Source organism: Durio zibethinus, chromosome 1 (genome assembly GCF_047325235.1).
Source record: "Durio zibethinus cultivar Kanyao isolate XHJ-2024 chromosome 1, ASM4732523v1, whole genome shotgun sequence".
Classification (NCBI taxonomy): domain Eukaryota; kingdom Viridiplantae; phylum Streptophyta; class Magnoliopsida; order Malvales; family Malvaceae; genus Durio; species Durio zibethinus.
The window spans coordinates 10,457,051-10,484,557 of record NC_143162.1 but is presented as its reverse complement, the minus strand read 5'-3'; the positions used below and the strand labels follow the sequence as shown (position 1 = coordinate 10,484,557).

Sequence of the window (27,507 nt, the reverse complement as noted above, 5' to 3'; positions counted from 1 at the left end):
AAAATAACACTACTCCACTTTTATTTTATTTTGTATTTCTATTTTATTTTAATTTATATATGAATTGGGGACCATGATGGTATGAGTGAAACCGAAATACAACAATCGGACACTTTTTCCTGGGTCCCCCATTTGATTCGTCCGCTCAACAGTCAACCTGCTAAAATGACCGTGGCCCCCTCTGCTTTCCCAGGGCTGCTTCATATTTTTCAGCCTCCAGTTGAGAAGCTTCACGCCTCATAGTTAAGTATTTTTGGGCTTAATTTTTCTTTTTGTTAACGCTGCTTATTAAACTCTAAAATGGGAGGGGACATTCATCATTAGAGGAGCTGCTGTTTAGAATTTTATTCGTTCCCGGGCTTCGTTTCTGGAACTTGGCAGATCAAAAAAAAAAGTTGTTAGTATTCATTTATAATATATATATATATATAATTATTAATAAATTTATTAATTTTATTAAAGAAAATAATGTTCAAGACAAATATTTTATTTTTTAATTTTTAGAAGTATTAAAAAAATTTTAAAATGTAAATTTATTTTAACTTTATTATTTTTTAATTTTTTAAGTGTCTGTAGATCTTTTCTCACATAAGATGCATCTGTGAGTGTTAATTAGGTGCTTTATTTTACATTATACAGCTTTTAACATGATCTTGAGAAGAAGGGGATCACCTAAATCACACTAATAAAAAATGTTTGTTGGCCTACCTCCATCTTTTCCTTCCACCCAAGATTTTACCCAATTCTAGATAATTATTGATTAATGATGATGATGTTTGGCTTAAGTATGTTTCTATGTAAAATCGTAGCAGTAATTAATGCTTGCTGAAAATACATACTCATATCCCCAATGCATTATTCTCTATACACAATTATATATATATATATATATGTTTTACAAAGAAAATTGCAATATGAAAAATCCTAAAAGAATTATAAGTCTGAGAATTTAAATTTTAAATCTAAAATATTTTTATCTTAAAGGTGGAGACATGATTAATTGAATTAATTGTCAAGATCAATTATGCTTTTTAAAATGTTAGTAATAAAATGGACGTATTTACAAAACTTTAGCTTATTTTATAAATATTTTTACAATGATTTATGATCATATTGTGAATTTCATCGCTACGTTGAATGATATGTGCCATTTTATAAAAAATAAAAAAAAAAAAAAAACCCTACTTTGCTTGTCTTAAAATATGAAAATAATAATGTGTTGACAGGATGATAGAGAATGAAGATGAGCATGTCATCTCTTTGAGTACCTGGCTTCTAAGGGCTATCAAAAAAAAAAAAAAAAAAGGAGCATGTAACTACTTTTGACTTTTGATACATGGTAGGTAACACCACAAGCAATACTTAATTACTAAATAGTTTTCCATATAATTTTTTTTGCTTAATTTTGCGTGTGTTTCATATAGAAGGAGGCATAAAAACAGAGGTGGAAAATATTTATATTTTTTGCTTACTAATTTTTGTGTGCGTGTTTACATTTCATATGGATGGAGGCATAATCAAATCATGACGTGAAATTTAAGCCAAATCATTAATTGAGTGGGTAATACAAAACCAAAAGTATTTGGGAAGCTGGGATCTCCCAAAATCCAAATACAAATAGATGAAATCAAATTCAAAAGTATATAAAATAAAATTTAAATTTAAATTAAATTATACAATCATTTTTTAAAAATAATATTTAATAATTTTAAATTTTAACATTTATAATTTTTTTTTTAAAAAGTTGAACACTCACACTCTTTATAAAAATTCAACCTAAATGTGAATATAAATGCGATTAGTAGCAAAGCATGAGCCAAATTCTAATTAAAAGAGAAGGAGCGCATCATAATCGGCACGATGTGCGCCGCACATAATAATACTGCTCCCACCGTTTCCTTTGCTTTTAATTTCTTACTTCTCACCCAAAAATTAAAAAAAAAAAAAAAAAATACTCAAACTATTACTTCTACTTTTACTAATAGTAATAATAAAAAAGTTATTTACAAAATAGTCTCTCTCTCTCTCACACGACTGTATATATTCATTCGTCATTCATTCCTTCGTTTCCTTAAAATCAAAAGTTCAACAAAGCCAACCTAAAATCACTCAAGTGAATGCGGTTTCAAACATCAAGATAAAATTTTATTCTTTTTCGATATACAGAGAAATTTAGGGATTCTTTCTTCTTTTTGCCGGAAGAGAGGATAAAAAATGCCGTTGACGAGGTACCAGATAAGGAATGAGTATAGCTTGGCGGATCCGGAGCTCCATAGAGCTGCCGACAAGGATGATCCTGAGGCTTTACTTGAAGGCGTCGCCATGGCTGGCCTTGTTGGTCTTTTGCGCCAGCTCGGTGACCTCGCCGAGTCAGTCTCTCTCTCTCTCTCTCTCTCTCTCTCTCTCTCTTCCTTTTTTTGGGACGTGCGATTTTGTCTGGTTTTAGCTCTAGTTTTTGCTATGAGCCAGCTCATAAGTCTTTTAATCTTTGAATTTTGCGTTTTTGGAGGTGAACTCATCTTCAATTTTGATTTCTGTTTGGAAGCTGAGCTTTTAGATTTACTATATACTATTTATTTATTTATTTATTTATTGATATCAGATGGCTTAAATTTTCTTGGTTAATTAGTTTTCTTGTTTCTAAGTTTCTTTGCTTTGAGCTTCTGATTATAGAAATTACCAGAATCTGTTCAAAAGTTTTCTCAAATATACCGAATTGGAATTTTAATTCCTGCCATTTGAATCTGAGATATGCTTGGAATTTGCTTAATTGATTCTGTGATCAACTTTTTTTTTTTTTTCAAAAGGTGAGTTTCTTTGTATTTTTAACATTTCTGGTTTGTGGAACTTGTGGTCGGGAGATCACCAATTTAGCAGTTGGAATCCAGAACTTCAATTCAAGTTGATGTCTACCAAAATCTAAAAAAAAAAATGCATTACACAAGTTGCAATTATGCATATCGGGAATTTCTCTATAAACCTGGATTCATGGTTTGACTAGCTCATTTACTATAGTTTTATATTGGAGTTGTAGAACTTTGGTGGCAAATTTGAAGTGAGTGTTTTTTTTTGGCTTTCCATCTTCTATCTGGTTTTAAATTGCTTTTCCTCATGGTTGATAAAGGTTTGCTGCTGAGATTTTCCATGACTTGCATGAAGAGGTAATGGCAACTGCTGCAAGAGGCCATGGTCTAATGGTTCGAGTCCAACAACTTGAGGCGGAGTTCCCTTCCATTGAAAAAGCATTTTTATCACAAACCAATCATTCATTATTCTTTACCAATGCAGGTTAGATTCAAATCCTTGCTAACATATTTTTTACACAAACATGTCATTATATTTATGTACATGTTCTTAAAAATGTTTTTTATTCACTATTTGATTATTATGCTTGGGATCTGATATTATTTCTTGTCGCAATTTTTGGCATATGTGTTGGTTTCTTATTTTATATTCTAGATGTACATTGATTGCATTATTGGAAATTAGATCTATACATTTTTGAAACAACTACATTAGTTTCTAGGGGTTGAGTGCCTCGTGCCTTTGATATGGGCATTACCGTTATGACTTTCTTTCCCCATGTGCTGTAACGATCTTAGAGTAAAAAGAAGGTTTGTTTATCTAACCAAAAACCAAAAGATTCTTTTCATGACTTTTTCCTGGTGGAATTTGTCATGGGATCAGTATGCATGGATGCATTTTGCATTCCCACATATGATGAGTCAGCTTTGAGTGATGGACCTAATTAGTGATTTATTTATTTATTTTTTTTTGGTTCTTAAATAGAAATTGGAGTTTTCATGCACAAAGGCATTATCTGCTAAACTGGTGGATAAATGTATTATCTTTTCGCAGGTGTTGACTGGCATCCTAACATGCGCACTGAACATAATCTGATCACTCGTGGAGACTTACCTCGCTGTGTGCTGGATTCTTACGAGGAATGTCGGGGCCCTCCACGGTTATTCCTTTTGGACAAGTAAGATTACCTTATATCTTAACCGTCGTAAATTTGTTGAAAGGAAATTTCTTTCAGATGATGAATATTCTAATAATTGTTCCAGATTTGATGTTGCGGGTGCTGGGGCGTGTTTAAAGCGTTACACTGATCCATCATTCTTTAAAACAGAATCAGCTTTCCCTGGAATTGAACCAGTAGACTTTCAGAGAGAAAAGAAAGCCCGTAAAGTGAAGGTAGGAAAGGAAAAAAAAAAGCAGAAATGTAACTCCATTCTTTTTCTCTCTTTTTTTTTTTTTTTTTGGGAGGCGGGGGAGGGGGGAATATATGACCCCATTGATAGTGTTGAATTACCCTTTGTCTTTATCAGTTCATGATAGCAATCTATGAGTTTGTGTTTGAGCAGACTCATGGCAAGTTTAGAGATTAGCTCCTAACTTAAAAAATATCTGATTGTGAGGTGTGCTTTCACGTTAGCAGCACACTTCATATCTCAGGCCCTATTCCATTTGAGGTGCACTTGTTGCATTTTGGGTGACTTGCACAAATTATATCAAAATACTGATTAAGTTTCTTATCATCTGTACAAAATATTCTTTTTTCCTTTTCTATGTCAATAGAGTGAAATTATTTGTTAAAAGAGTGGGCAGCACATGGTAACTTTTTGTTCATCTTGATTTTTGTAAGCAACTCACAATTTCATTCTATTTTCGGCTAGTTGTGCCATATGGTATTTTTGCCTGTGTCCTTACAGCTTTTAATATTTTATTTCTCTCAGAAGAAAGGATCACGCTGGAGGAATCTGGAGACTCCAGAATTTGCACCGACATCACATGCCAAGTGGGTCCTTCAATTCTGCATCTGTTCCATAGAGCTTTTTCTACTTGATTAAGCATGCATGTTAATGTTTTAATATGGTTTTTTGGTGATTGAACTACTTTCTAATAGTGCAGATTACAGCAGCTGTTTTTGGAGGAGCGTATTGAGAATGCTTACAATGACCCTGCCCGTCTTGTAAAACTAAAAAGAAGGCAATTAAATGAATCTCCACTACACTCAAAATCTGGGAAAGGTTACATGGAGAAATTCCTTGAGACTCCCTCACTGGACCATAAAGCAGTTTATGAGGCCTCTGGTACTCCACCACCTCTGAGATTGACATTGGATCATTCTAGTGAATCTGGACTTGAAATACTTGAAATTGGTACAGTGAGTCCTGTGAAAAATTCATCACAAGGAAAGGAAACCTCAAGTTCTTCACCTACTGTCCAAGAAGTTGTCCTGAAACCTGCCATGGAAGAGTTGAATGGACAAGTCATCGACAGAGAGATTGTGCGGGTGCCTGAACCAACAAGTAATTTCACGGATGGAATTCCCCCTCCCTTTCATAAAGTAACAATTGAAAAGGAAATAATAGTAGATGGAGAAGGCAGAAGAGAATGCAGCACAGATGGGGACCATTCTGATGACATGACCAGTGAGGTTGACAATTACATGGATGCCCTTACTACCATGGAATCTGAAATGGATACAGACAATGAATACAGATCTAAGAACGACATTGGCTTCTTAAATGGTTCTGATGCAACTGACGAAAAGCTTGAGGTCCAAGCCCATTCATCAGATTCTCATTCAGTTGTGATCTCTGTATCTGATGATGGAAACAGCTCATTCAAGAAAGGAACATCTAGTTTTTCCTACTCTGATACTTTAGACAATCTGGCTGAAGATATGCCGTCAGATGGTGAAGTAGCAGCTAAAGTGTTCCCTTCTAATAAAACTTGTGTTACAGAGATTGTTGAGGCACCATCCATCCAGCTTCCTGCATGTTCAGAGATGCAATGTTCCAGTTCTGATAAGGTTTTGTCACCGAAAGATACCTGTTTTGGCGAATGTAGGCTTCCTGATCTTGGAGAAGCATCTTATAGTTCATGTCTTGAAGATTTGAATTCCACGCATATTTTGTTGGATCAAGCCAATTCAATGGTATTTTCTTTGCTGGAACAGCAGCTTGATGAAGTGCCCTCTGATGGTGTTAAAACTAATTCTGATGTGTCAGACTGTGATGGTGGAAAATATTTGGCTGATTCTGCAGAAGTCAATTTTGCTGACGTTTCTGAGAAATATGAGGTTTCTTTGCTCACTCTTTCTACTGAAAGCCATCCAGTGGATGAGTTGGACTGTGGAGGCACAAATGTTTCTTCTGATGGTTTGCCAAATTTATCAAACATTTTGCAGCTTGCTCCTGAAAAGAGAAGTGGTAAGGATCCTTTAGATGAAGTTCTTAAAACTGATTTTACTGGAGAAAGTTATGCCGAAAATTCAGTCAACCAAATGAATTCACGATATTCCATTACTTTATCGACAGAGGAGCAGCTCCCTTGTTCAACCTTGGCAGAAGTAGAAAGAGGTTCAGGTATTACACTACCAGCTAAAGGTTTGGATGTTAAGAGGCCTGTCAACTTATCTTCAGAGGTCAATGATACTGCTTTAGAAGCTGGTCTTGACTCAGAATGTATGACTCCTATGCTGGATACTTCGGAGATTTGTGGCTTTAATGAACAGCAATTTTCAGACATACTACACGATGATCCAGAACTTGAGGTTGACCCAACGGAGGTAGGAGCTTCATATTCTGAACAGAAGCAAAATGTTGATGAACTTTTTGATGCTGCAGAGGGAGAAGAAACTAGGGAATTTACCTGCAGTGTGAATGTGGTGGATGGAGATGCTATACCTTGTGATCTTCAATCTCATTGCGCTGATAATTTGGACCTCAAGGATCATGTGGGCTTAGATGATCTGGCATCTGAAAATGTTCTAGCTGAAAGTATTGCGGTATCCACTGCTGCTTGTGGTTCTACTGACTTTGATGATGGTGTTGATAATATTACTTTTCAATCTTCAAATTTGATTTGTTCTCAATCTGGAAATCTAATGAATTTGGAAGAGTCTCTTTCCGGTGCTGCAGATCTATGTGTGGAACAACCGGAATCTAATGAGGTTATTTCTCAAGGATGTCATATAGAGTTAGAGACACGAGAAGAAACAAATCCAGTGGATGGTACTCCAGCAGATATAGATTCCACTTCACGCAAATCAGTCTCTCACAACAATTCCAATTTACAAGAAGATATTCACTATTCGTCCCTGGCTGAACCAACCAAAAGTTTGAATTTCTTTGATTTAACTGCTTCACCAACTTCTTCAGAATTGAGCGATCAAGGGTCAGAATTGAAATATTCAAGTCATCTGATGGTGAGTAGGGCAGATTTGGTGTATTCATCTAGTTACAACTTCTCAGAAAAAGAAACCTCTTTAGAACAGTCATCAGACTTCCCCACTAATCAGCATGATGTGGGAAATCTGCATATAGTTGAAGATAGTTCAAATTCATCATATCTCCTGTCCAATCAGATACAGTCTCTGGATCACATAGATCAGGAAAATTGCTTACAAACTTCTATTGAACATTCCGAAGAAGGCTCTTTGAGCAAGCCTTCATTAGAGTTTTCACAAAAATTAGGTAGGCAGGATAAGCAAGAGATTTATCCATCAGATCCTATTCATCCTGCCTTTGGCCTGCTTCCTGAGGCAACTAAAGTTAGCATGGAGGAACTGCCACCATTGCCTCCTCTTCCTCCAATGCAATGGAGGATAGGGAGAGTTCAACATGTTTCTCCAGCTTCACAAAGAGAATTGGTTGAACAGGGCCAGGGGTTATTCCCAAGGGTTCCAGAATATGGAACTGAAGAAAAAGCTCAATTTGGTTTACCAGCATTAGAGCAAGGGATTGAACAACCTAGAAACCCTTTTTTACCCATTGTGGACGGTGAAGAGAGGTCTGGTCATCTGTCTGATCAATTGGCTGTTGATTGCATGCAGCCCAGTTCTTTCTCTATGCACCCTCCAACTATGGGTAGCAATGCAAATAGCCAATACAGTGATGTCTGTTTAGATAGAACACACTCAAACCCATTTTTAACATTACCCATAATATGTAATGAAAGCCTTGAATATGGTTCCATTGCTATGGAGGGTGATATGGTAGAATCCAGTTACTCATTGCCGATGCCAGCTACTGATACAATTTCTAGACATATTCCTGTATCTTCTCATGAGAAAACAACACATCCTCCAAACCAATTTGTACTGGATATAGGTTTGGAAGGTGGGCACCCTAAACAAAATTCTGAGGGAGAACTGGGGAATCCTCCTGATATATTTGTGCACCCACAAACTAAGAGAGAGGAGCAGATTCCAACCAAGATAGCAGAGGATCTTCCTAAAGAAGTAGAAGAGCAGCCTCAGCATGGTTTGGCAATTTCAGAGGGAGAAACTGCACAGACATCAAATGCCATTGTTCAGCATGGTTTGGCAGCTCCTGAGAGAGAAACTGCACAGACATCGAATACAACTGTGCATCATGATTTGTCAACTTCAGAGGAAGAAGCAGCATGGCCATCAACTATGCTTGCTCTATTACCGGTTGTTGAAGATGGAAACCCAAATGGGAATCGAACTTTGAAGCTTCCTCGACCTCGCAATCCTCTCATTGATGCTGTTGCTGCGCATGACAAAAGCAAGGTAATTATGGCCTTGCATTTCAAATTTTTTCAGTCTGCCCTTTTTTTTTTTTTTTGAAGTAACAGTTTGAATTTTCTTCAGTTGAGAAAGGTAACTGAGCGGATTCGCCCTCCAATCATTCCAAAGGTAGAAGAAAGAGATTCCTTGCTAGAACAGATACGAACCAAGGTTAAATCTTATTCCCCCTAATTGTTAATATTCATTTTGTTCCCTTCTTTTTAAAAGAAAGAAAAAAAAGTTTTTAAAGGTGGGAAATGCAACTGTTGGATAAATTGAGGGTTGATTATTTTGCTTTCTACAGTCCTTCAACTTGAAGCCTGCGGTGGTGACCAGACCCAGTGTTCAGGGTCCTAAAACCAACTTAAGAGTTGCAGCAATCTTGGAGAAAGCAAATGCAATTCGCCAGGTTTCTGTCTGTCATCGTCTTTATTATTATTATTATTATTATTATTATTATTATCTGGCATTTAATGAGTGTACAATTCTTAAAATCATCTCTGTTCTAATAGGCATTGGCTGGAAGTGACGAAGATGATGATGAAGATAGTTGGAGTGATTCTTGAAAGGACTGAGGCAATGGAACATTTTTTTGTGGTTACTTCTTCAAAATGTTTGATCCAATATTACTTTGTCCATCTAAGTGAATAGGAAATATCTTTGGTATGGTCACTGGTATATTCTTTTCCTCGACATTCTCATTCCGTTGGTGTATAATATTCTGCGCTTCCCATTGTGTATCTCACTTACACAATGGAGACTTTTAGTCACGGGCACTTGGCTTGGCTCTCTGCTATAGTATATATACATATATACATATATATGTATGTATTTATTCAAGGAATCCAATGTGCGGTGAAATGTAATGCTTATACAAGAAAAACTTTCACGGGGGTCGGCGTGCAAGCGCTGCGACATTCAAATGATGTGTCGTATTATTTGAAGATCTCTAAACGTGTAAATTTGTTTTTGAAAAATTACTAGTCTGTGAGCATGTTTGTGTTGATGATGCTTTTCTCTGTAAATTGTTATTGAAGACATGAATGGTGGATGGATCTGAGCATGAATAGTGGTTGGAGCAATTGTATAAATCAATACGTACCATGTCTGAGCAGCATCGAAGGAAATTCATGAAATTGAAATAAATGAAGGAAGATATGAGGGATCTACAAGGTTTTGTAACTCCAAATCTTTCATTTGGGTTTTCTAAACCTCCAACTCGGGGGATTTTGAGGATAACATTTGGCCGTGAAAGTTGACTTTAAGAAAATTTTTATTGTTTTGTTTTGTTTTTTTAATTTATTTTTTATTTAAATAATATTGATATATATATATTTAAATATTAAAGATATTTATTATTTGAAATTATTTATTAATTACAATTATTAATATTAAAAAATAATTATATTTTAATAATATTTTTAAATATTACGATATTATATTAATATTAACACTTAAAGTAAAACCATCTATTTTAATATTTTAAATATTTAAAATAGTATTATTATTTTTAAAATATTAGTGGTATTATATTACAATATTAAAAATAAAATTATTTAATTAAAATTAAATATAATATTTTATTAATATAATAATATTTTGAGTATGATGAAATTAAATCTAAACTTAAAAAATCATATGCAAAATTAAACTTGAATAAAATTATACTTATAAGCTGGTAAGCAATTTTATATATTCATAGTTTTTTTTAATTGTTTTTAGGGAAAGATAATTTTTTAAAAAATGATTTTATTTTTTGTTGATAAAAATTTATTTTTTATTATTTAATTTAATTTTTACCAAATAAATACTAAAAAATAAAAAATTTATTTTAACTCGCAAAGAATAATTGTTAAAAAATCAGTAAATTGCATTATAATTTATCATTCTCTCTCCTTTCCATTTCTTAACATTTAGTAAGTAATTTTTACGGGACATGACATACCGCTTTCTTTCCTTTCCCTTTCCTGTTCCATGCTATCCAAATAAGAACACTGCATCCTTCCCCACTCCCCGGACTAAGGTAGAAATTGGTTCAAACTAATTTAATAGATTTAAATCGATAAAAAATGATTAATTCAATTTGATTTTTTTGATTTTTGTTATAATCGATTTTTCGAATCAATTAAATTGATTAATTTTTTATTTTTAAAACTAATAATTGAATCAATTGAATTAATTAATTTTTTAATAAATAAAAATAAAAATTTGTGATGAATATTTTTATTTATTTTTTTCTTATAAAATATTATTAAAATTATTAATTTTTTAATAATTTAATTTGAACGATAATTGAATTTAAATTTTATTTAATTAAATTTATAATTAAATAATTATTTATAATAAAAATTTTAATTATTTAATTGAACCAATCGAATTGATTGATTCAATTATCATTGATTATTTAAAAATTTTTGATCGATTCAATTATTTGTGAAATGAAATTAATTAATTTAATTACTATTTTTTCAAATCAAATGAATCAAATCGATTAATTGTTCATCCATATTTCAAACTCATTTCTTCTTTTTCTTTGTCCTTGAGATATTTGAAGAACATATTTTCATCAAATTAAAAAAATTTTATTGTGAATTTATTTAATTTTATATTAAATTTATTTAATTATATTTTAATTTATTAATTAATTATTTAATAATACTTATATATAAATATAATATTTCATTATAATTATAATTACATTAAAAAATAAATTTATTTAAGGATAAATTGAGATTGCTACATGCTTGACTTAAAAAAAAAAAAGAAACTTTTTAGGCTGTTTTTTTTAGTAGTAATTTATTAGTAGTAATTAATAAAAGAAATCTACAACATAATAATAAAAAAAAAAAGGAAAAACAATAGAAAAAGTCAATTGATTTTCCCTCTTTATTCTCTTTCTTTATAATTCAATTCACCCTTTGGGTTTTTTTTTTTTAATATAGTTAGGTTTTTGTTTAACTCATGTTTTGGGAAAATAGAGGCCCAGCGCAAACAAGGTTCAACATCTCCCGCCCACCATCACAACACAACTGGGAAAAACGCAAAACCCAGGGATTATAAGTGAAGGCAAGTCCAATTCCAAGAAGAACATGGAGAGCTCCAGTGCCACTCAACGCCTGCCACTCTCCGAGGTTGTCTCCGATTGCGTCAAGCGTTGGTTCAAAGACACTCTCAAGGAAGCCAAAGCTGGGGATGTCAACATGCAGGTTCTGACTGCTCAAATGTATTATAGCGGTTATGGGGTTCCCCGAGATGCGCAAAAGGTTTCTTTTTCTTCTCGGATCCTTGAAATGTTTCTTCTTTTATTTATTTATTTTTATTCGTCGAGATTGATTTTATCTTTCTGGGGTTTGGGGTTTATGCTTTGCAATTTTTGATAGCTACGGAAAAAGTTAGACAAATAAAGTTTATATAATTTCCCATTTTGCTCTTCTTTAAAATTCTACACGAGATGAAGAAAAGTTTCGAGCTTTTCTTTTCTTTTCTTTTCTTCTTAGCTTCAAAGGTTTAGTAAAAGGAGCAACAGGGTTTTAGATTCTTGATGTTGTTTCCTCTTTTCTTTCTTTTACTATTCTTCATTCTGTTTTTGTTTTTTTTTTTTTTTTTTTTTTTTTGTTGTTAATGTTGGTCTGGTCTGTTGGGATGATAGGGAAGAATTTGGATGACAAGGGCATCGAGGATGAGGTCTTCGGTCTGGAAAGTCAGCGATAAGCATCCAGGTTCACCTTTGTAACTATCACTATCCTCATCACTTTGTAATAGTGGTACTATAATACTAGTATGAGAATTAATTCTATTTTCTGTTTGCTTTGGTGAGTCTTTATCAGGTTATAATGCAAGTGATTCAGATTCAGATGAAATGAAGGGTGATTCTTGAGATAGCACACTTGGTCTCTGCATTTCCAACATTAGAACTGTGAGTGCCTTATTGCTCGGCTCTTTTTTATTTTTATTTTATTATTATTATTTTTTTTTGCTTAATTTGCTTGCTTCACTGCACCCAATCTTTTATAAGAGGAATTCCAAGTTCTCCATCCCTGACGCTTGGGTTAGGAATTGACCTCAGAATACTGGATATGCTTATATTCTTCTCATGTTTGATATTAACATTTTATATTCTTAGGCTTGGGAGTTAGTCCTTTTCTGTAATTATCTAGCGTTGGATAATATAGAAGTCTAGTTGTTTCATATTATTCGCTACAAATTTGCCTACATTTGTACAGGGTTTTGGATAGAAATGGAATTGCCAGGACTGTTGCTGCACTAGGACAAAGGCTCCTCCCTGTAACGAACTCAAAATGGTGGAGTGTGGGAGATGAAACTGTTTGTCTTAGGTTTGGACTTTGATGAAATAGGATAATAACAGTGTCAGTCTAACCAATATTCATACTTAAAAGTTCTCTTCTGCTGGAAAATATTTCTTTTATGTGTTGTGAGGGACATTTATTCTTGTGTTTGAGCCAACCTAAGATTATCAGTTATCTAGTATCTCAACTCACGCCATATTTGAGCTGAAACCAAGCTGAGCCCCAATTTCTGCCAAGATCAAGTGGCTTGTGAGCTGCTCAGCGAAGGAACAGCCAAGGTTATGAGTTTATTCTCTCATTTCCACCCTTGTTTAACAGGGCTTGGGGCTAGAAACACAAGATGAAATCTCAATGCATATGAGTAAAGTTGCTGATCAACTAGATAGAAAGTTCATGTTGATTCTCATTAGTCAATTTTAATTGGTCCCAAGTGTTTGTGTTCAAGATAATTAAAGAGAGGTCCACTTATCAGATGCATTCTTTCATCACGTATATATATATATATATATATATATATATATATATGAGCTCAGAATTAAATTAATTATTTACTCATGGAAGCTTTGAACTCTTTTTTCTCATATCTGCCTCCAATGCATCAGATTTGGATTTATAGCCTCTTGGTACTGATTATTTTTTAGTTATAAATTTGTGGATTGCATTTCCGTTGGCAATGAACTTCTATGCCTTTCTATTTACTTGCATTAGTGTAAAACGCCCGGCATATCACTTTAAATAACATGGATAGAAAGGGTTAATGAATAACACAAATAAATGAATTTAATGTACTTAGCGAATTCAGAAGATACACCTGTAAAACTTATACTGATAACTAGCACGATCCCTTGTATTATATTACTAGCATGTTCAATTTGTAGTTTAATCTCATTTGACAGCAACCTAAACTACTTAATGCGTACTGACCAGTTTAATCCTTTGTATTTGAACTAATATCTTTTCTACTTCTTTGCAGGGTCTACATGGTTCTCACGACCGTTTTGACTCATTGAATGTGCCTGTAACGATCTGTTTTGTATTTGCATTTTTCATAGCTAAGTTTTTTTTTTTTAATTCTTTTTTCTTTTCCTTTCACCAGGTACATATGGTATCGGTTTATTATCATGTGATAATTTGTTAAGGTTGTCTTTACTATGGTTTGAGTTTTCATGAAATGATTAATTTTGGCAAAATGATCCTTTCTTGCCATATGATTAATTCTTATCTTGTCATGAAGATTTAATTGTTCAATCAACAAATATAATCAAGTATTGTCATGCAAACAAAGTAGCCCTTAAACTATAATTAGTTGTATGCTATCATTTTAAAATCGTGACTTTTGTTTTCATAGACATTGCAAATTGCTTGGCATTTCATTAACATTCGTACCTTGGATTATACATTTACCTTAATGGCCACAATTCTATTAAAGATACTCGTAAGTTAAGAATAAAAATTAATACATGAGGAGGTGATTTTGTGCATGTTTAACTGGCAAGAATCCAACCATATTAGGTTGCCCAACTCCCATTCATGTTAGGTTGATCTCGCTTTAGTAGGTGTTTTCTTTTTGTCTAAAACGTTGAGCATTGCGAGGCAGCGAAAGAAGTGGGTTATCTGCCTATGCCTCTCCTCATCTGATCAATACATTATACATGGCACATGCTGCAAGGAACCTACTACTTACTACTTGTTTATTTTGTTTGCTTCCGACCCATTGAATAATTAGTTTAATTGAAATCTAAAATACCATTTCAAAGATAAGATACCTGGGATTTGAAATGGAAATCTTTTTCACATATATCTAGTCAACCAAGCAAAAATCAGCTCATTTTCACGATCATCAAGTTTTAATTAATAACTTTTTTCATGTCAAAAAACAAAAAAAAAAAAGGGAAAAAAAGAGAGAGAAAGAGATTGAATAATAATAGAAAGCCAATTAGTTTTTTTCTTTTTTCTGTTGGAAGATTTGGGAGATGCTGCCACATACTAATGGAGTCTCCTCAAAAGTTTTCCAATACTTATTGCATGCTTAGTGATCACCTCTATCGAACTGATTTATTTGTTGAGTGTGGACCTTAGGTAGAGCTCATTCGTCCCTCTAATTCATTTGGTATCTTGGCTCAAACTCCGAATGCAGCTGCACGGGATTCTACCTAATAATTATTATTTTTCCTATCGTAGAAGAAATAAACAAATAAATATTCCTTCGACATCAATATCAAATTAAGTCAGATTTTTCCTTAAAAATAAATTTAAAAAAAAATCAGAGTGATTTTAGTAGTTAGTAATGAAAAATGACGGATGAAGTCCACGTTTTGGTTTTGCCTTCCCCAGCTAGGAGAGATCAGTTAGAGTGCTATACTTGAAATTAAAAACTGTGTTGGGAGATTTTGCACGACGTCTCCTCATTGCTGCCGTAGTCATTTTTACTACTGATCGATATATCTCCGTGTATGTAAAGGAATTTGGATCTGGAATTATTTCATAACTAGTGGTCAACCTGAATACCTCATCGAAGCCAGAAAAGATTGGACTAGCAGCTGAAATTAAATTCAAATGGATAGACAACCCCTCCTTGCTTATCAGCATCAAACCTTACAAGGACCTCCTTCATCTCTTCTCAATTATCTATATTCCGCTCACTTCCTTGCAAGATGGGGTGCCAGGTTCCTTTCTTCTCCTCCTTGTTGCATTACCCCACCCCACCCCCCATCTGGCTATGGTTTCAAGGAGGCTGAATATTGATTTACATGATATATGTATATATATATATATATATATATATATATATTTAAACTTGTTAAATAAGGGATTAATTGTGACTATATATGGAGATTTTCTTCGCAACTAAGTATTAGTTCTATCAGTGTTTGTCATTTCAGGTTGAAGCTGGAGTTACTTTACATTTGAGTGTTTCATTTTCCATTTTACAAAATAAGTGCTAAATATTATGACAACTATCCATGGCAAATTCTTGAATTCTAAATTTCTTCAGCTGATATTGATTCAAGACAATTGCCTTCATAGTTAGTATTCCAAATTTTCTATCCTTAAGAAGCATTTTTTTTTTCTTTTTTTTTTTCCACATTGTAAATTAAAAAAAAAAAAAAGGCAAAATTTGGATCCATCTCAATTTGATGATGTACAGCTAAACTGAAGGTGTCCTATTTTATTGTGTGATGCATCTAGAAGATACGTAGAAGAAACATTTGAAGAATTAATACTGTTAATTAGTTGCAGGTTATTTTCATGTAAATTTTCTGGAATTTCTATTGAACATACATCCATTACACAGTAAATCGGTAATTATCATCTTTTGACTACTTAGATTTTGCCAGGCATGTATCGCTGGTTCAATAATGATCTAAATTGCCTGTCTCCCTTGTGTGCTTCCTTGGAATTCATGTTTAAAGCCTTTCAGTTCTTTCTGATTCTTTTACTCTTTACAGAATGTGGGAATTTTCTGTCGGTTTATACATGGTCAGTGTTTGGCCAGACTCTTTACTCCTAGCTGCTATTTATGGTGCTGTGGAATCTGCTTCTACTGCACTATTTGGTCCCATCATTGGCGGATGGGTAGATAGGCTGACATATGTAAAGGTTTGCTTCAGATCTTTACTTCTTTAGTTGAAATTTAAGATTCAAAGTTCAGTTTCTATAAAATGATCAAGAGACGTTTTAACTTCTCATTGATTCTCAACATATATACACACTATACAAAGGATAAATATGCAATTTGCACATAACAAAGAATATAAAGCACAATACATTCTTATAGTTTCCATGTAAACCCCGTTTGTAAACCTTGTGGAATGAAATATATTATGAAAATATCCGTAGCCATGTGATTTAAAAAATTTTAGCAAAAGTTTTGATTTATAACTGAAGCTTATTGTAACATGACATGTTAAAAAACTAATAGTAATCGCTTCATGGTGCTACCTCCTGACAGCAAAATAACTGTCAGTTATGCAAAATTCGGATTAACATATGTATAGGTGCCTGTGGAAATTCTAGTCAATAAGTGCTATTAAATAAGCTTACAGTTGATATGCCAGCATATAAATGATCGTCTATAGAATTTTTCTCTTAAAAATAAGAAGCATAATTGGCTGATTGCTGATTGCTGGTTTTTATGAACTCATTTCGCTAAGCATGTACAACCCACTGCTAATCAATAAATTTGAACAACTGATAAAAGAGTGACTAGATATGTAAATATCTGTTGGCAGGTCCTTCAACTTTGGTTAGTAACCCAGAATCTCTCCTTCATAATTGCTGGAGGTGCAGTAATTTCCTTATTGGTATTTTCAAGCCTGAAGTTCACAAATCTCGTAGCATTCATCGCCCTGGTGATATTGACCAACATCTCCGGAGCTGTAGGTGTGCTGTCAACTTTAGCCGGTACCATCCTGATCGAAAGAGAATGGTAATTGTATATGGTCCTCTGAAAGAAAATAAGAGAATATGGACTATGATACAAAGAGGAGTAAAGTGTTATTCTACTTAAGCATGCATGGCCAGAAGTTTTATTTTTCTACCATCCTTTCATCTTTAAATTGTTTCTGAAGAGGTCTATGTTTGACTATGTTTAATTGAATAATATCCTTTTAGTCATTCTCAATTTCTCCAATTCTATGTTCAGTTGTTAAAGTGGTGAAGTAAAGATTCAGCGTCATACAGCAAGCATGCTTGTTTTATTAATGTTCTTCTCCTGTTCCTCTCCCCTTTCTTTTATGCCAAAAGTTTATGTTTTTTTTTTCTTTTTGTCAAGAACAGGTTGGTAGTGATATCAACAGGCCATCCTCCTGGTTTACTGACTGACATGAATTCTGTTATAAGACGAATTGATTTAACCTGTAAGCTAGTTGCACCAGTTATAACTGGCTTCATTATCAGCTTTTTATCACTAAAAGCATCTGCTATGGCCTTAGCACTGTGGACAAGCATATCTGTTTGGGTGGAATATTGGCTTTTTATGTCCGTGTATAAGGGGATCCCAGCTTTAGGTGAAAGCAGCCTAAGGAGGATTTCAAAAGTTTCATCAAGTAACGTGGAAGAAAGCATATCTGCTTCTCAGGAAAGAAATAGTTCAATTGCCAATGATGGAGAGAATTCAGCAGCCACAGGAAAAAGCTCTGTAAGTACAGTTATTGAGTGGATCTCTAAGGTTCCCTACATTGATGCATGGAGAGTATATTTGCAGCAAGATGTTGTTCTACCGGGAGTTGCTTTAGCTTTGTTGTATTTCACTGTCCTAAGGTGAGTATCTTGGAGTTCTATTTGTTTTACGTCTGAAGTAAATATAAGTAATTATTTCATTGGTCTGACCTGAATTTGTTGTTTTGGTGTTTTTAGTACTTTTTATAAATTGTTTTGGATTTAGCATGTTTTCTCTCTGTGGCAATTCACGTTTTAATGTTTTTCCAGCTTTGGGACTTTGATGACGGCAGTCTTGGAATGGGAAGGCATACCTGCATTTATAATTGGAATAGCACGAGGAATTAGTGCTTCAATTGGAATAGCTGCAACAGTTGTGTACCCTATGCTTCAGTCTCGTATTTTAACCCTCAGAACTGGACTCTGGTCTGTCTGGTCTCAGGTATAACACTTGTGTACATCAATTAAGGAGTTACTTAGCCATTTTAGAATTAGTCTTCCTCGATGCTCTTAACCTTCAATTCCTTTTGTTTTTCCATAGAGGAATTATAGAGCACGAACTAATAAAAGGTCTTATTTGCCTTATTCAATTTTCGGCATGCACCTTTTGATTCAGTGGATTTGCCTGCTGCTATGTGTTGCTTCAATATGGGTCAAAAATAGCCATTTATCAGCATACATGCTCATGGGTGGAGTTGCAATATCTCGGCTTGGTTTGTGGATGTTTGATTTATCCGTCATCCAACAAATGCAGGTAGAATATACAACTAGCACTAATAATCGATCCGATACTGTTAAATTTTGTTTTAAGTCTCTCTTTTGATGGGAAGCCTATTTCTTTTTTTTTTTTTTTTTTGCTGCATTTATTGTTGCTTGAGATCTAGATGGCTTCATTTTGAATAAAATTTGTCTTGCTGCATTTTGTATTCTTAATTCTTTTTCACCATATCCTGGACAGGATCTTGTTCCTGAATCTGATCGTTGCATTGTGGGAGGTGTTCAGAACTCGCTTCAGTCTATCTTGGATTTGATGGCTTATGTCATGGGAATACTAATCTCGAACCCACAGGTAATTAATTATTCTTAGAATTTAGCTTAAAAGAAGCATCTGGCACTGCTTGCTTAGCCTCAGGCAATCACACGGAAGCCACTTGGTTCAACAGGCACAAGACAAGAGCCAACAATTTGACATTCTTCTCTCCTTTTATTTCCTCCGACTTAATTCTGTATTTAGTATTGGCATTTCCACTTGAGTTTTTAGGTTTTCAACAGTGGGCGAGTAGCTAAATGCACAGGTTGTGCTGCTGTTGTGTGCTCAACCAGAGATACCTATGCATTATATATGTTTTCGTAAAAACAACTTTCCTCTTTAGAATTGGATGCTTCAAACTTAAACTCACAAGTTGTCAAATTGTGTAGGATTTTTGGAAGTTGAATTTGATGTCCTTTGGGGCGGTGACACTGGCTGCATTCCTTTACACTTGCTATCTATACCGAATTCGGAAGCATCTTTTTCACTTTGACAAGCTAATACCATTAGTTCAGTGGCTGTAAGTTGATATGAAAACGCGTGTTTGAACCATTGTTTGCAAATCAAGGTCTTTATGATTGTTTCTTTCTATGATGTTTGCATCTGAATTCCATGTAATGATCTGATTTTTTTTTTTCTTTTCTGCGAGTGTGATCTGCTTTTCAGAAGGATAGTGACTGTAACTTCCAAAAAAAGACTCGATAAATTTTATTTCCAACTTCTTGTACTAGCGATTTCACGGATTTTGATATTATGCTGCCTCTGTATATCTGACCATTCACAGCACTTCACCTGACCCATTTAATGGAGTAATTTAATCTGACCAATAGGCTGATGGCCGGCAAGTTCCATTGATCTAACATGAATTCTTGCAAGCATTATCCTCTTTAATTAATTTAGTTCGACCTGGTCTTTACTCTTAAAAATAGTCAAAGATTAGCTATGTTTCTGTGGCTGACTATATTGACTTTCTTGCGAAAAACAACCCATAAAAACTGTGTGGAATGATTAATAATGAGAACTGAAATTAGGAAAGTATATCTCTAAATTGCATATGTACTACCTACTATAAATTATCTAAATTGAATATGTACTACCTACTATAAATTAAGTAGAAATAAGAGGGATGATCTGGAGCCACTTCTTCAAGACCTTTGAAATCTCAAGTGGAGGTGGCTTATTATAAATAATAATAAAATCTTTGTAACATATGGACTGAAAAACATTAACGTAGCCTTAAATTGTAGCTTTGGGTATATATAGAATATAAAATAAAATTATAGACTAAAACTTATTGGGTTTAACATAACTGTTTATGCATGCTTAACAAAAGATTAATTTCGTTGATTAACATTTGCATCAATTGATAAGTCTGATGTTGAAGTTTGCATTAAGAGATTGAGATCAAGGAAAAATTTATATATCTTTTTTAACTAAATAAATAAAAAAAACAAAACAAAACAAAAAGATTCATCCCTCCACCATCTAAAAAATTACATCAACAGGCAAGATAAATAAAAATAGGAAAGTGTTTGTCACTTTCTTTCTTTATATCTGGGTAATCAACGAATATATTCCTTTTACTTTGATAGTCATGTGAATGGACAATATTATATTCTTGACATCTCAAAGGACACTCAGTATCACTCCAAAAAAACAAAAATCTTGTTTAAAGTCCGAGATTAAAGTGAAGGAGGATTAATCACCACTCTGGTGGAAAATTTTGCCTACTCACACAAAAATATTCCGCCATAGAAACACTTCCAAGAAATAAGCGACATTCGGTATCATGTCCACAATCTTTGCTTTTTTATTATAATGAACATTATTAATAGGCAAAATTTGAAAAGAAGAAAAAACAAGGACAACGGGCCAAGGGCATTCGATTCTATCCCCAGACCCAGTCCAGTCAAGCATGATTTTTTTTGCTTTGTGTAATCCTACAACGATGGCGACTCTGTGGGAAAATCTTTTACTTATCATGAAAAAGTTATCTGGTAGAAATTCGGACCGTACAGGTTGAAGTGTCCTTTTACGATTCAGTCCCAGCCGTACGATTTGACAAATCTGTTACCAAAAGTAACAATTTACTACTACATTTGTTAAAAAAGAAAAAAAAAAAAAAAGTGAAAAAAGGTATTCATATTTCCAGGATAACATTAATTTGGTGGAGTGTCGATCCACGTCACGATGGGCATTGAGGACTTATAACATTGTATTCTATGGACATGAATGTCCAATTGCAATTATAAAATTTTTTAACTAAAAACAAAAAGAACTATTGTATTTTATTATTTTATTTAAATAAATTTATAATTTATATCTAAATAAATCTTTAAATTTTTATTTGTATTTAAATAAATTTTTAACATCAATTAATTTTTCATGTGAAGTAAGGATTTATTTAAATATAAATAAAAATAAAAATTTATTTATAAAATAAAAATATAAAAATTTATTAAAAATGAAAAAATTTAAAAATTTTTTTAGTCTTCAAAAAAAAAACAAAGGATAAGAGGAAGGAGAAGTGAAAACAACAGCAATAGCAATAGGAGGTCCAAATAAGGCTTCACTGAAAGAAAAGAGAATCAAATTAAGCCATTAATTTCAATGGGAAGAAAAAAAAAAAAAAAAAGTATCGGAATGAGAAATGAGAAAGCCCCGGTACGAGTCACACCCTTCCTCCCTTACTTTCTGCCGTAAATAAAGGCCGGGTTTGTTATTGGGATGATATGTTTTGGTTGGATCCGGTCCGTTCTTATCTGAGTAAGGCGGGTAGTGGTACTATCTAGAATCTATGCACACCCCAATTATAAGTACGGCGAATTTTCTCCATATTCTTTCTCTACCTCTACCACCAATATATATATATAAATTCATTCTGGAATATTTTTTTATTGGAAATTATTATTAAATAAATATAAAAAAGCTGGTTCGCGAATGAGTGGGGAAACGTAGAATTAGGATTGGGTCAAATATTCGTACCATCCGTTCGTCCTCCACTCCGCACTCGAATCTGTCCTTCCTCACATACTTCTCCCACCGAATGAGTTCTCATTGTAGCATGACAGTGACTTTTTCTATTCCCCACATTACCCTCCTCTTGTCCTCACCCGTCCTTTGCGGTACGGTCCTCATTGCCCCCTCTATTCACCTTCCTACCCTTTCCTTTTTCTATTTTCTACTTCTTTAAGCCAAACACATACTTGTAGTTATTGAAAGAGGGAATGGGTAATTTCGTACTTAGTATAAAAACATACCAATCAAGCCAAGCTTCCGGAAATCCCCGCAAAGCCTATACTCGTAAAATCCTTTCTTCTTCCTCGCCCTCTACTCTACGCTTTCTTACTTTTGTCTCTTTTTCTGGTAACGGTTAGGCGACTTCTCCGCCTTAAAAGCACACACACAAAATCTTTTCTCCGAGTTCAAGCTTGACCGACACGCCCAAGCTCTAAACTTTTCAGGAAAAACGCGAACAACCATGAAGAAGCAAAAGCACGAGTTCTTAGGAGGATTCAACTTCAACCCCTTTGATCTGCTGTCTGAAGAGATCATTTTCATGATCCTCGACCTTCTTAACCGCAACCCTCTTGACAAAAAATCCTTCTCTTTAGTTTGCAAGTCCTTCTACGCTGCAGAATCCAAGCACCGAGAGTCCCTCAAGCCCCGCCTCCAGGAACACCTCCCTGCAATCCTTTGCCGCTACCCCAATATCACCCATCTCGATCTCACCCTCTGCTCACTTGTATCCGACGCCTCTCTCTCCATTATATCCAATGGATACGCCTCTACTCTTCGTTCCATTGATTTCTCGAGAAGTCGTCTCTTTTCGACTTCTGGTTTGTTTGGTTTGGCTCTGAATTGTAAGAACCTTGTGGAGATTGATTTGTCCAACGGGACGGAGTTGAAAGATTCAGCTATGGCAGCTATTGCCGAGGCTAAGAATTTGGAAAAGCTGTGGTTGGCGAGGTGTAAGTCGATTACGGATATGGGGGTGGGATGTGTTGCCGTTGGATGCAGAAAGTTGAGGTTCATTTGCTTGAAATGGTGCTTGGGGGTTGGTGATTTGGGTGTTGGTTTGATTGCTATTAAGTGCAAGCATGTTTGTTACTTGGATCTCTCTTACTTGAGTGTAAGTAACGTTTTTGTTTCAAGTATGTTCCTCGTTGATTTTTTATTTGTTATGTCGTCCTCTGTGACATGGGATTTTTGTAGAATTTTAGCTCTCAAGCTCAAGACTTTTGCTCTGTTTTTAGATTTGGTTGTTGGCTTGTTCTTAAATCTTATCAAGCCTATTCAATAAGGAAATTCCTTGTTTGATCAAATTCCAGTGGCTGCATTTCATATCTTATAGTACTATTTTAAATGCTGAAAATATACTTTTCGTTGGGATATATTTTCTTATTCATTGCTTTAACGTCGTGCAGATTACAAATACATGTTTATCATCTATCTTGAAATTACAACATCTGGAAGAGTTGGTTCTGGAAGGATGCTTTAGTATCGATGATGACAGTCTTGCAGTTCTCAAACATGGATGCAAGTCATTAAAGGTATATTCTCGTGGAAAGTTGGCTAATTTTAGGATTTCCATTTATTATCTAGGTTTTTTTGTTAAAATTTGTTGGATTTAACTGGTAAGTTTGTCATATCTAAGATCATTCTTTTCAACCCTACGTCTCAGTTATCATTTACCTAATCTACTTATGTTATGTTGAAAAGTGGTTCAACAAAAGTCTAATATTGTTTTCAGTATTCCTGCATTTTTTTTATGGGTCAATGTGCATCTTATTGTTGCGTTGCATGATTGGGGTGCTGAATTTGATGGTTTGTTTACCGAATTTGTTGTGTCCATGCCTATATAGGATCCTGAAGGCAATATATCTTACAGATCAAGAGTTTAATCTTGTTTTCATCAAAGTATTTAATTGACAAAAATCAACTTATTTGTCCTTTATCAGAGTCTTGATGTGTCGGCTTGTCAGAATATCAGTCACAATGGCTTGTCTTCCCTAATAAATGGTGCCGAAGGTCTGCAGCAACTTACCTTAGCTCATGGTTCTCCTGTAAGTCTCTCTATATGGTCATCTCTTCCTGTCCCAACAGGTTCCTTTTATATATTTGAGAGGGTTTCTCTCCTACTTTTTTACTTATAATGTAGCATTTGGTGATGCTTCAGGTAACTTCTTCTCTTGCTGATTGTTTGAAAAAGCTTTCCCTGTTGCAATCAGTTAAATTGGATGGTTGTCTGATTACCTATGATGGGTTGAAAACCATTGGAAATTGGTGCGTATCATTAAGGGAGCTGAGCTTATGTAAATGTTCAGGAGTAACAGATGAAGGCCTCTCATTCGTTGTAACAAAACACAAAGACTTAAGGAAGCTAGACATTACATGTTGCCGCAATATAACCGATGTCTCTATTGCCCACATCACAAATTTGTGCAACTCTCTGACTTCTCTCAGGATGGAGTCATGTACCCTGGTTTCTAGAGAACCCTTTGTTTTGATCGGGCAGCAGTGCCATTTGCTTGAAGAGCTTGACCTTACAGATAATGAAATTGACGATAAAGGTTTTTTTTTTTTTTTTTTTCCATTTTTGCTAGTGTAGTTAGAACTATGGTATTATTTGATGCAGTTATGGTATCTTCTGTTTGCAGGTCTGAAGTACATCTCTAGGTGTTCCAAACTATCCAATTTAAAACTAGGAATTTGCCATAATATAACTGATGAGGGACTCATCGATATTGGCAGGGGCTGCCCAAAACTTCTAGAGCTTGATCTGTACAGGTTATCTATTTGACCTTCATTAAAAATTCTTTTGTCTCTTCTTTCCCTTACCCTCTAATTTATTAGGGACAATCTGTCAAATATCTTTTGGTCTTGTGGCAAACAAATTTCCTTACAGTTTATATATATGAACTGATTTATCATTGATGCAATGAAGAAAGCAATTCATGATTATCTGAACATGGTTGCTGTTTTCAGGTCTGCAGAAATAACAGATATGGGTATTTTAGCAATTGCACAAGGTTGCCCTGGCCTTGAAATGATTAATATATCCTACTGTATAGATATTACTGATTGTTCCTTGCTATCTTTATCCAAATGCTCACGGTTAAAGACACTTGAAAGTCGAGGGTGTTCTCTGATAACATCTTTAGGATTAACAGCTGTTGTCGTCGGATGCAAGGAACTTACCAAGCTAGACATAAAAAAGTGTCATAACATTGATGATGCTGGAATGATTCCACTTGCTCATTTTTCTCAAAACCTTAGACAAGTATGTTACCCTCTCCTTTTTTTGGAACTTTGCATGCAAAAGAAAAGTCGACATACCACAAAATCTGATTCAGTCTTTTGTTTGCAGATTAACTTGTCCCATAGCTCAGTTACGGACGTAGGACTGTTATCACTGACCAGCATTGGCTGCCTACAGAACATAACAATCTTGCACTTAAAAGGCTTGACTCCCTGTGGACTAGCAGCTTTCTTACTGGCATGCGGAGGGTTGACAAAAGTGAAACTTCAGGCAGCATTTAGATGGCTGTTACCCCATCCTCTTGTTGAACATTTGGAAGCACGTGGTTGTATGTTTCACTGGAGAGATAAAGTGCTTCAGGTAAGGTTTATGATTTTTTGTTACAAAATTTATCGTAACAAAAGTGCCTTGATTCAAGCTTGTTGCATTTAAATGTCATTTAGAACAGATATACAAGTATAGTTGCAATATATTTCAAATGTCATGCAGACATACTTTTGGAACAGAACAAAGATAATTTTGCATTTTGAAAATATTCATTTACGTACTGAAGAAGTTGCAAGATGATTATGAGCAACTGTATGTTTTGAATTTTTGAAGGGACTTTGACAATCTTGAAATGAACAAAATGCATATACTAACTACTAAGTCAGAAACTTTGGGGAAACTAGGTTTGAATAATGTTTCTATGATAGACTCAAGTGATTCAATTATGCAATTGACAGGTGGAATTGGATCCCAAGTGTTGGAAATTACAGTTAGAAAATCCAATGCCATAGAGATTCTTGAAGACCTTGTAGATCAGAGGAGTTAGCAGCTATTATCTACAAATGCAGATTCTAGCCGTAGACTCAGGGGAATCATTGAAGATATTAGGTTTTTGACAAAGCATTAGCCTTCAGGTGCTGTGTAGATACTCTTTCAGATTCTTGAAGATCTCTTCAGTTAGGTGAGTCAACATCTATTGCCAACAAATGAAAAAGTAGTGCAAAGTTTCCTCAGGTGCCATATGTTGATGGATTGTCAAAGTGTTGGCCTTTGATGCCAAAGCAATCGAGCTTTGTGGCTCTATGCCTAGCATAGTCTCGTGTACTTGAAACGTTAGATAGAATTGGAGAATGTGTTTATATATATATATATATATATATATATATGTTTATTAGTACTAAGTTTGCTTGATGTATATTATTAGTTATGGATGCTTAATTGTCAATAGAATCAGATGACAATTTACTGAAAAGCCTCGTAAAGGAGAAAAGATCCACTTATTTTGTGAAATTATAATTGATGTTGTTAATGAGGATTTACGCAGCAGTTGGTAGAAAATTTTGGATTTGATCAGGCAATGAGCTGGTTTTTAACCAAAAAGCGTTTTCTTCTGGTATAGAAATTGATCGCAATGATTGACCTGGTCAGGGAAAGGAGTGTACATGTTTTTGCATTGTAATTCAAATTGGTTGTGAATTGAACGAGTCAAATGTGAACTGCATCTTTAAAAGTAATAAGAATAATCATTATAATAAAGCAAAAAATGAAAAAAGGCCACCTGTGTATGATAAGCATGATCATCGTAAAATAATTTTATGGAAGATCTGGTATGATGCTCAACTTGGTGAGTACCAAGAGTGATTTACAAAAAGGTTACCCTAAGATGAATAGCTAAACTCAAGGCAAGGCCGGAGTTGATGACTGATAAGAGTTGAGGAGGCTAGCAAGGAAATGGATGGATCATTGGCTTTATTTTATTGCTACCTTGGAAGTGGCATAGCATTAATTATAGGTGGAGTTGTGGAGTCAACCTTTGCATAGATAGCATGGTGTATGGAGCAATATTGGTTTTATTATTATCAATATTATCACAAAAGAATCAGACTCGGCTTATTCAGAACATCATCCCGTTTCCGAATGGAATTTTGAACCCAGTCAAAGTCATTGCAGTCAGAATGCTTCTATTTCTATACAAACATTTGGCAATGGATTCAACTGACATCACTAGAAAAGAAAAGCTTGAAACAATATCTTTAATCGCTTAACAAAAAAAGCATTGTTTGAAGCTTAAGGTGATTGTCCAAATATATAATAAACTTTTGTTTGGTAGACAAATGGAGTGTATAAAGTTGACAGAGTCAAGCAAATATTATAGTACTGCAAACGATGTGCAGCTAACTGATATGGTCAAATAGTCAAAATATGAACCAATGGA

The 27,507-nt window shown here is 34.3% G+C and overlaps 4 protein-coding genes across 8 annotated transcripts; all 4 read left to right on the top strand.

Annotated features, from left to right (window-relative positions):
• Positions 1–2,073: 2,073 nt before the first annotated feature.
• On the top strand, positions 2,074–9,549 carry LOC111312106 (protein SCAR2-like). Of its 2 annotated transcripts, XM_022912106.2 has the most exons (10): positions 2,074–2,369; positions 3,125–3,288; positions 3,859–3,982; positions 4,068–4,197; positions 4,740–4,801; positions 4,915–6,221; positions 6,330–8,548; positions 8,630–8,716; positions 8,850–8,954; positions 9,058–9,549. In XM_022912106.2, the coding sequence occupies exons 1-10, from the start codon at positions 2,215–2,217 to the stop codon at positions 9,109–9,111; spliced, it is 4,407 nt and encodes a 1,468-aa protein (XP_022767841.2). In that variant the 5' UTR covers positions 2,074–2,214; the 3' UTR covers positions 9,112–9,549. The 2 variants fall into 2 exon arrangements, with proteins under 2 accessions (XP_022767841.2, XP_022767840.2); XM_022912105.2 differs by having other exon boundaries at positions 4,915–8,548.
• Positions 9,550–11,484: 1,935 nt separating this feature from the next.
• Positions 11,485–14,067, top strand: LOC111311150 (uncharacterized). Of its 2 annotated transcripts, XR_016343241.1 has the most exons (5): positions 11,485–11,808; positions 12,195–12,264; positions 12,373–12,461; positions 12,769–13,130; positions 13,826–14,067. XR_016343241.1 is itself a non-coding variant. In XM_022910521.2 (4 exons), exons 1-3 carry the CDS (start codon positions 11,635–11,637, stop codon positions 12,420–12,422), a joined length of 294 nt encoding a protein of 97 aa, XP_022766256.1. In that variant the 5' UTR covers positions 11,487–11,634; the 3' UTR covers positions 12,423–12,461; positions 13,826–14,067. The 2 variants fall into 2 exon arrangements, 1 of the variants encoding a protein (XP_022766256.1); XM_022910521.2 differs by lacking the exon at positions 12,769–13,130 and having other exon boundaries at positions 11,487–11,808.
• A 1,015-nt stretch (positions 14,068–15,082) lies between these two features.
• Positions 15,083–19,774, top strand: LOC111312105 (solute carrier family 40 member 2-like). Of its 3 annotated transcripts, none has more exons than XM_022912101.2 (8): positions 15,083–15,518; positions 16,302–16,452; positions 17,085–17,281; positions 17,632–18,114; positions 18,283–18,454; positions 18,629–18,766; positions 18,971–19,081; positions 19,432–19,774. In XM_022912101.2, exons 1-8 carry the CDS (start codon positions 15,409–15,411, stop codon positions 19,564–19,566), a joined length of 1,497 nt encoding a protein of 498 aa, XP_022767836.2. In that variant the 5' UTR covers positions 15,083–15,408; the 3' UTR covers positions 19,567–19,774. The 3 variants fall into 3 exon arrangements, with proteins under 3 accessions (XP_022767836.2, XP_089619266.1, XP_089619272.1); XM_089763140.1 differs by having other exon boundaries at positions 15,156–15,518; positions 18,554–18,766; XM_089763146.1 differs by lacking the exon at positions 15,083–15,518 and adding an exon at positions 15,554–15,878 and having other exon boundaries at positions 18,554–18,766.
• Positions 19,775–22,407: 2,633 nt separating this feature from the next.
• Positions 22,408–26,473, top strand: LOC111312104 (F-box/LRR-repeat protein 3-like). Its single transcript, XM_022912100.2, has 8 exons — positions 22,408–23,174; positions 23,470–23,595; positions 24,004–24,108; positions 24,222–24,615; positions 24,703–24,832; positions 25,031–25,325; positions 25,413–25,664; positions 26,030–26,473. Exons 1-8 carry the CDS (start codon positions 22,524–22,526, stop codon positions 26,081–26,083), a joined length of 2,007 nt encoding a protein of 668 aa, XP_022767835.1. The 5' UTR covers positions 22,408–22,523; the 3' UTR covers positions 26,084–26,473.
• The last annotated feature ends 1,034 nt before the right edge of the window (positions 26,474–27,507 follow it).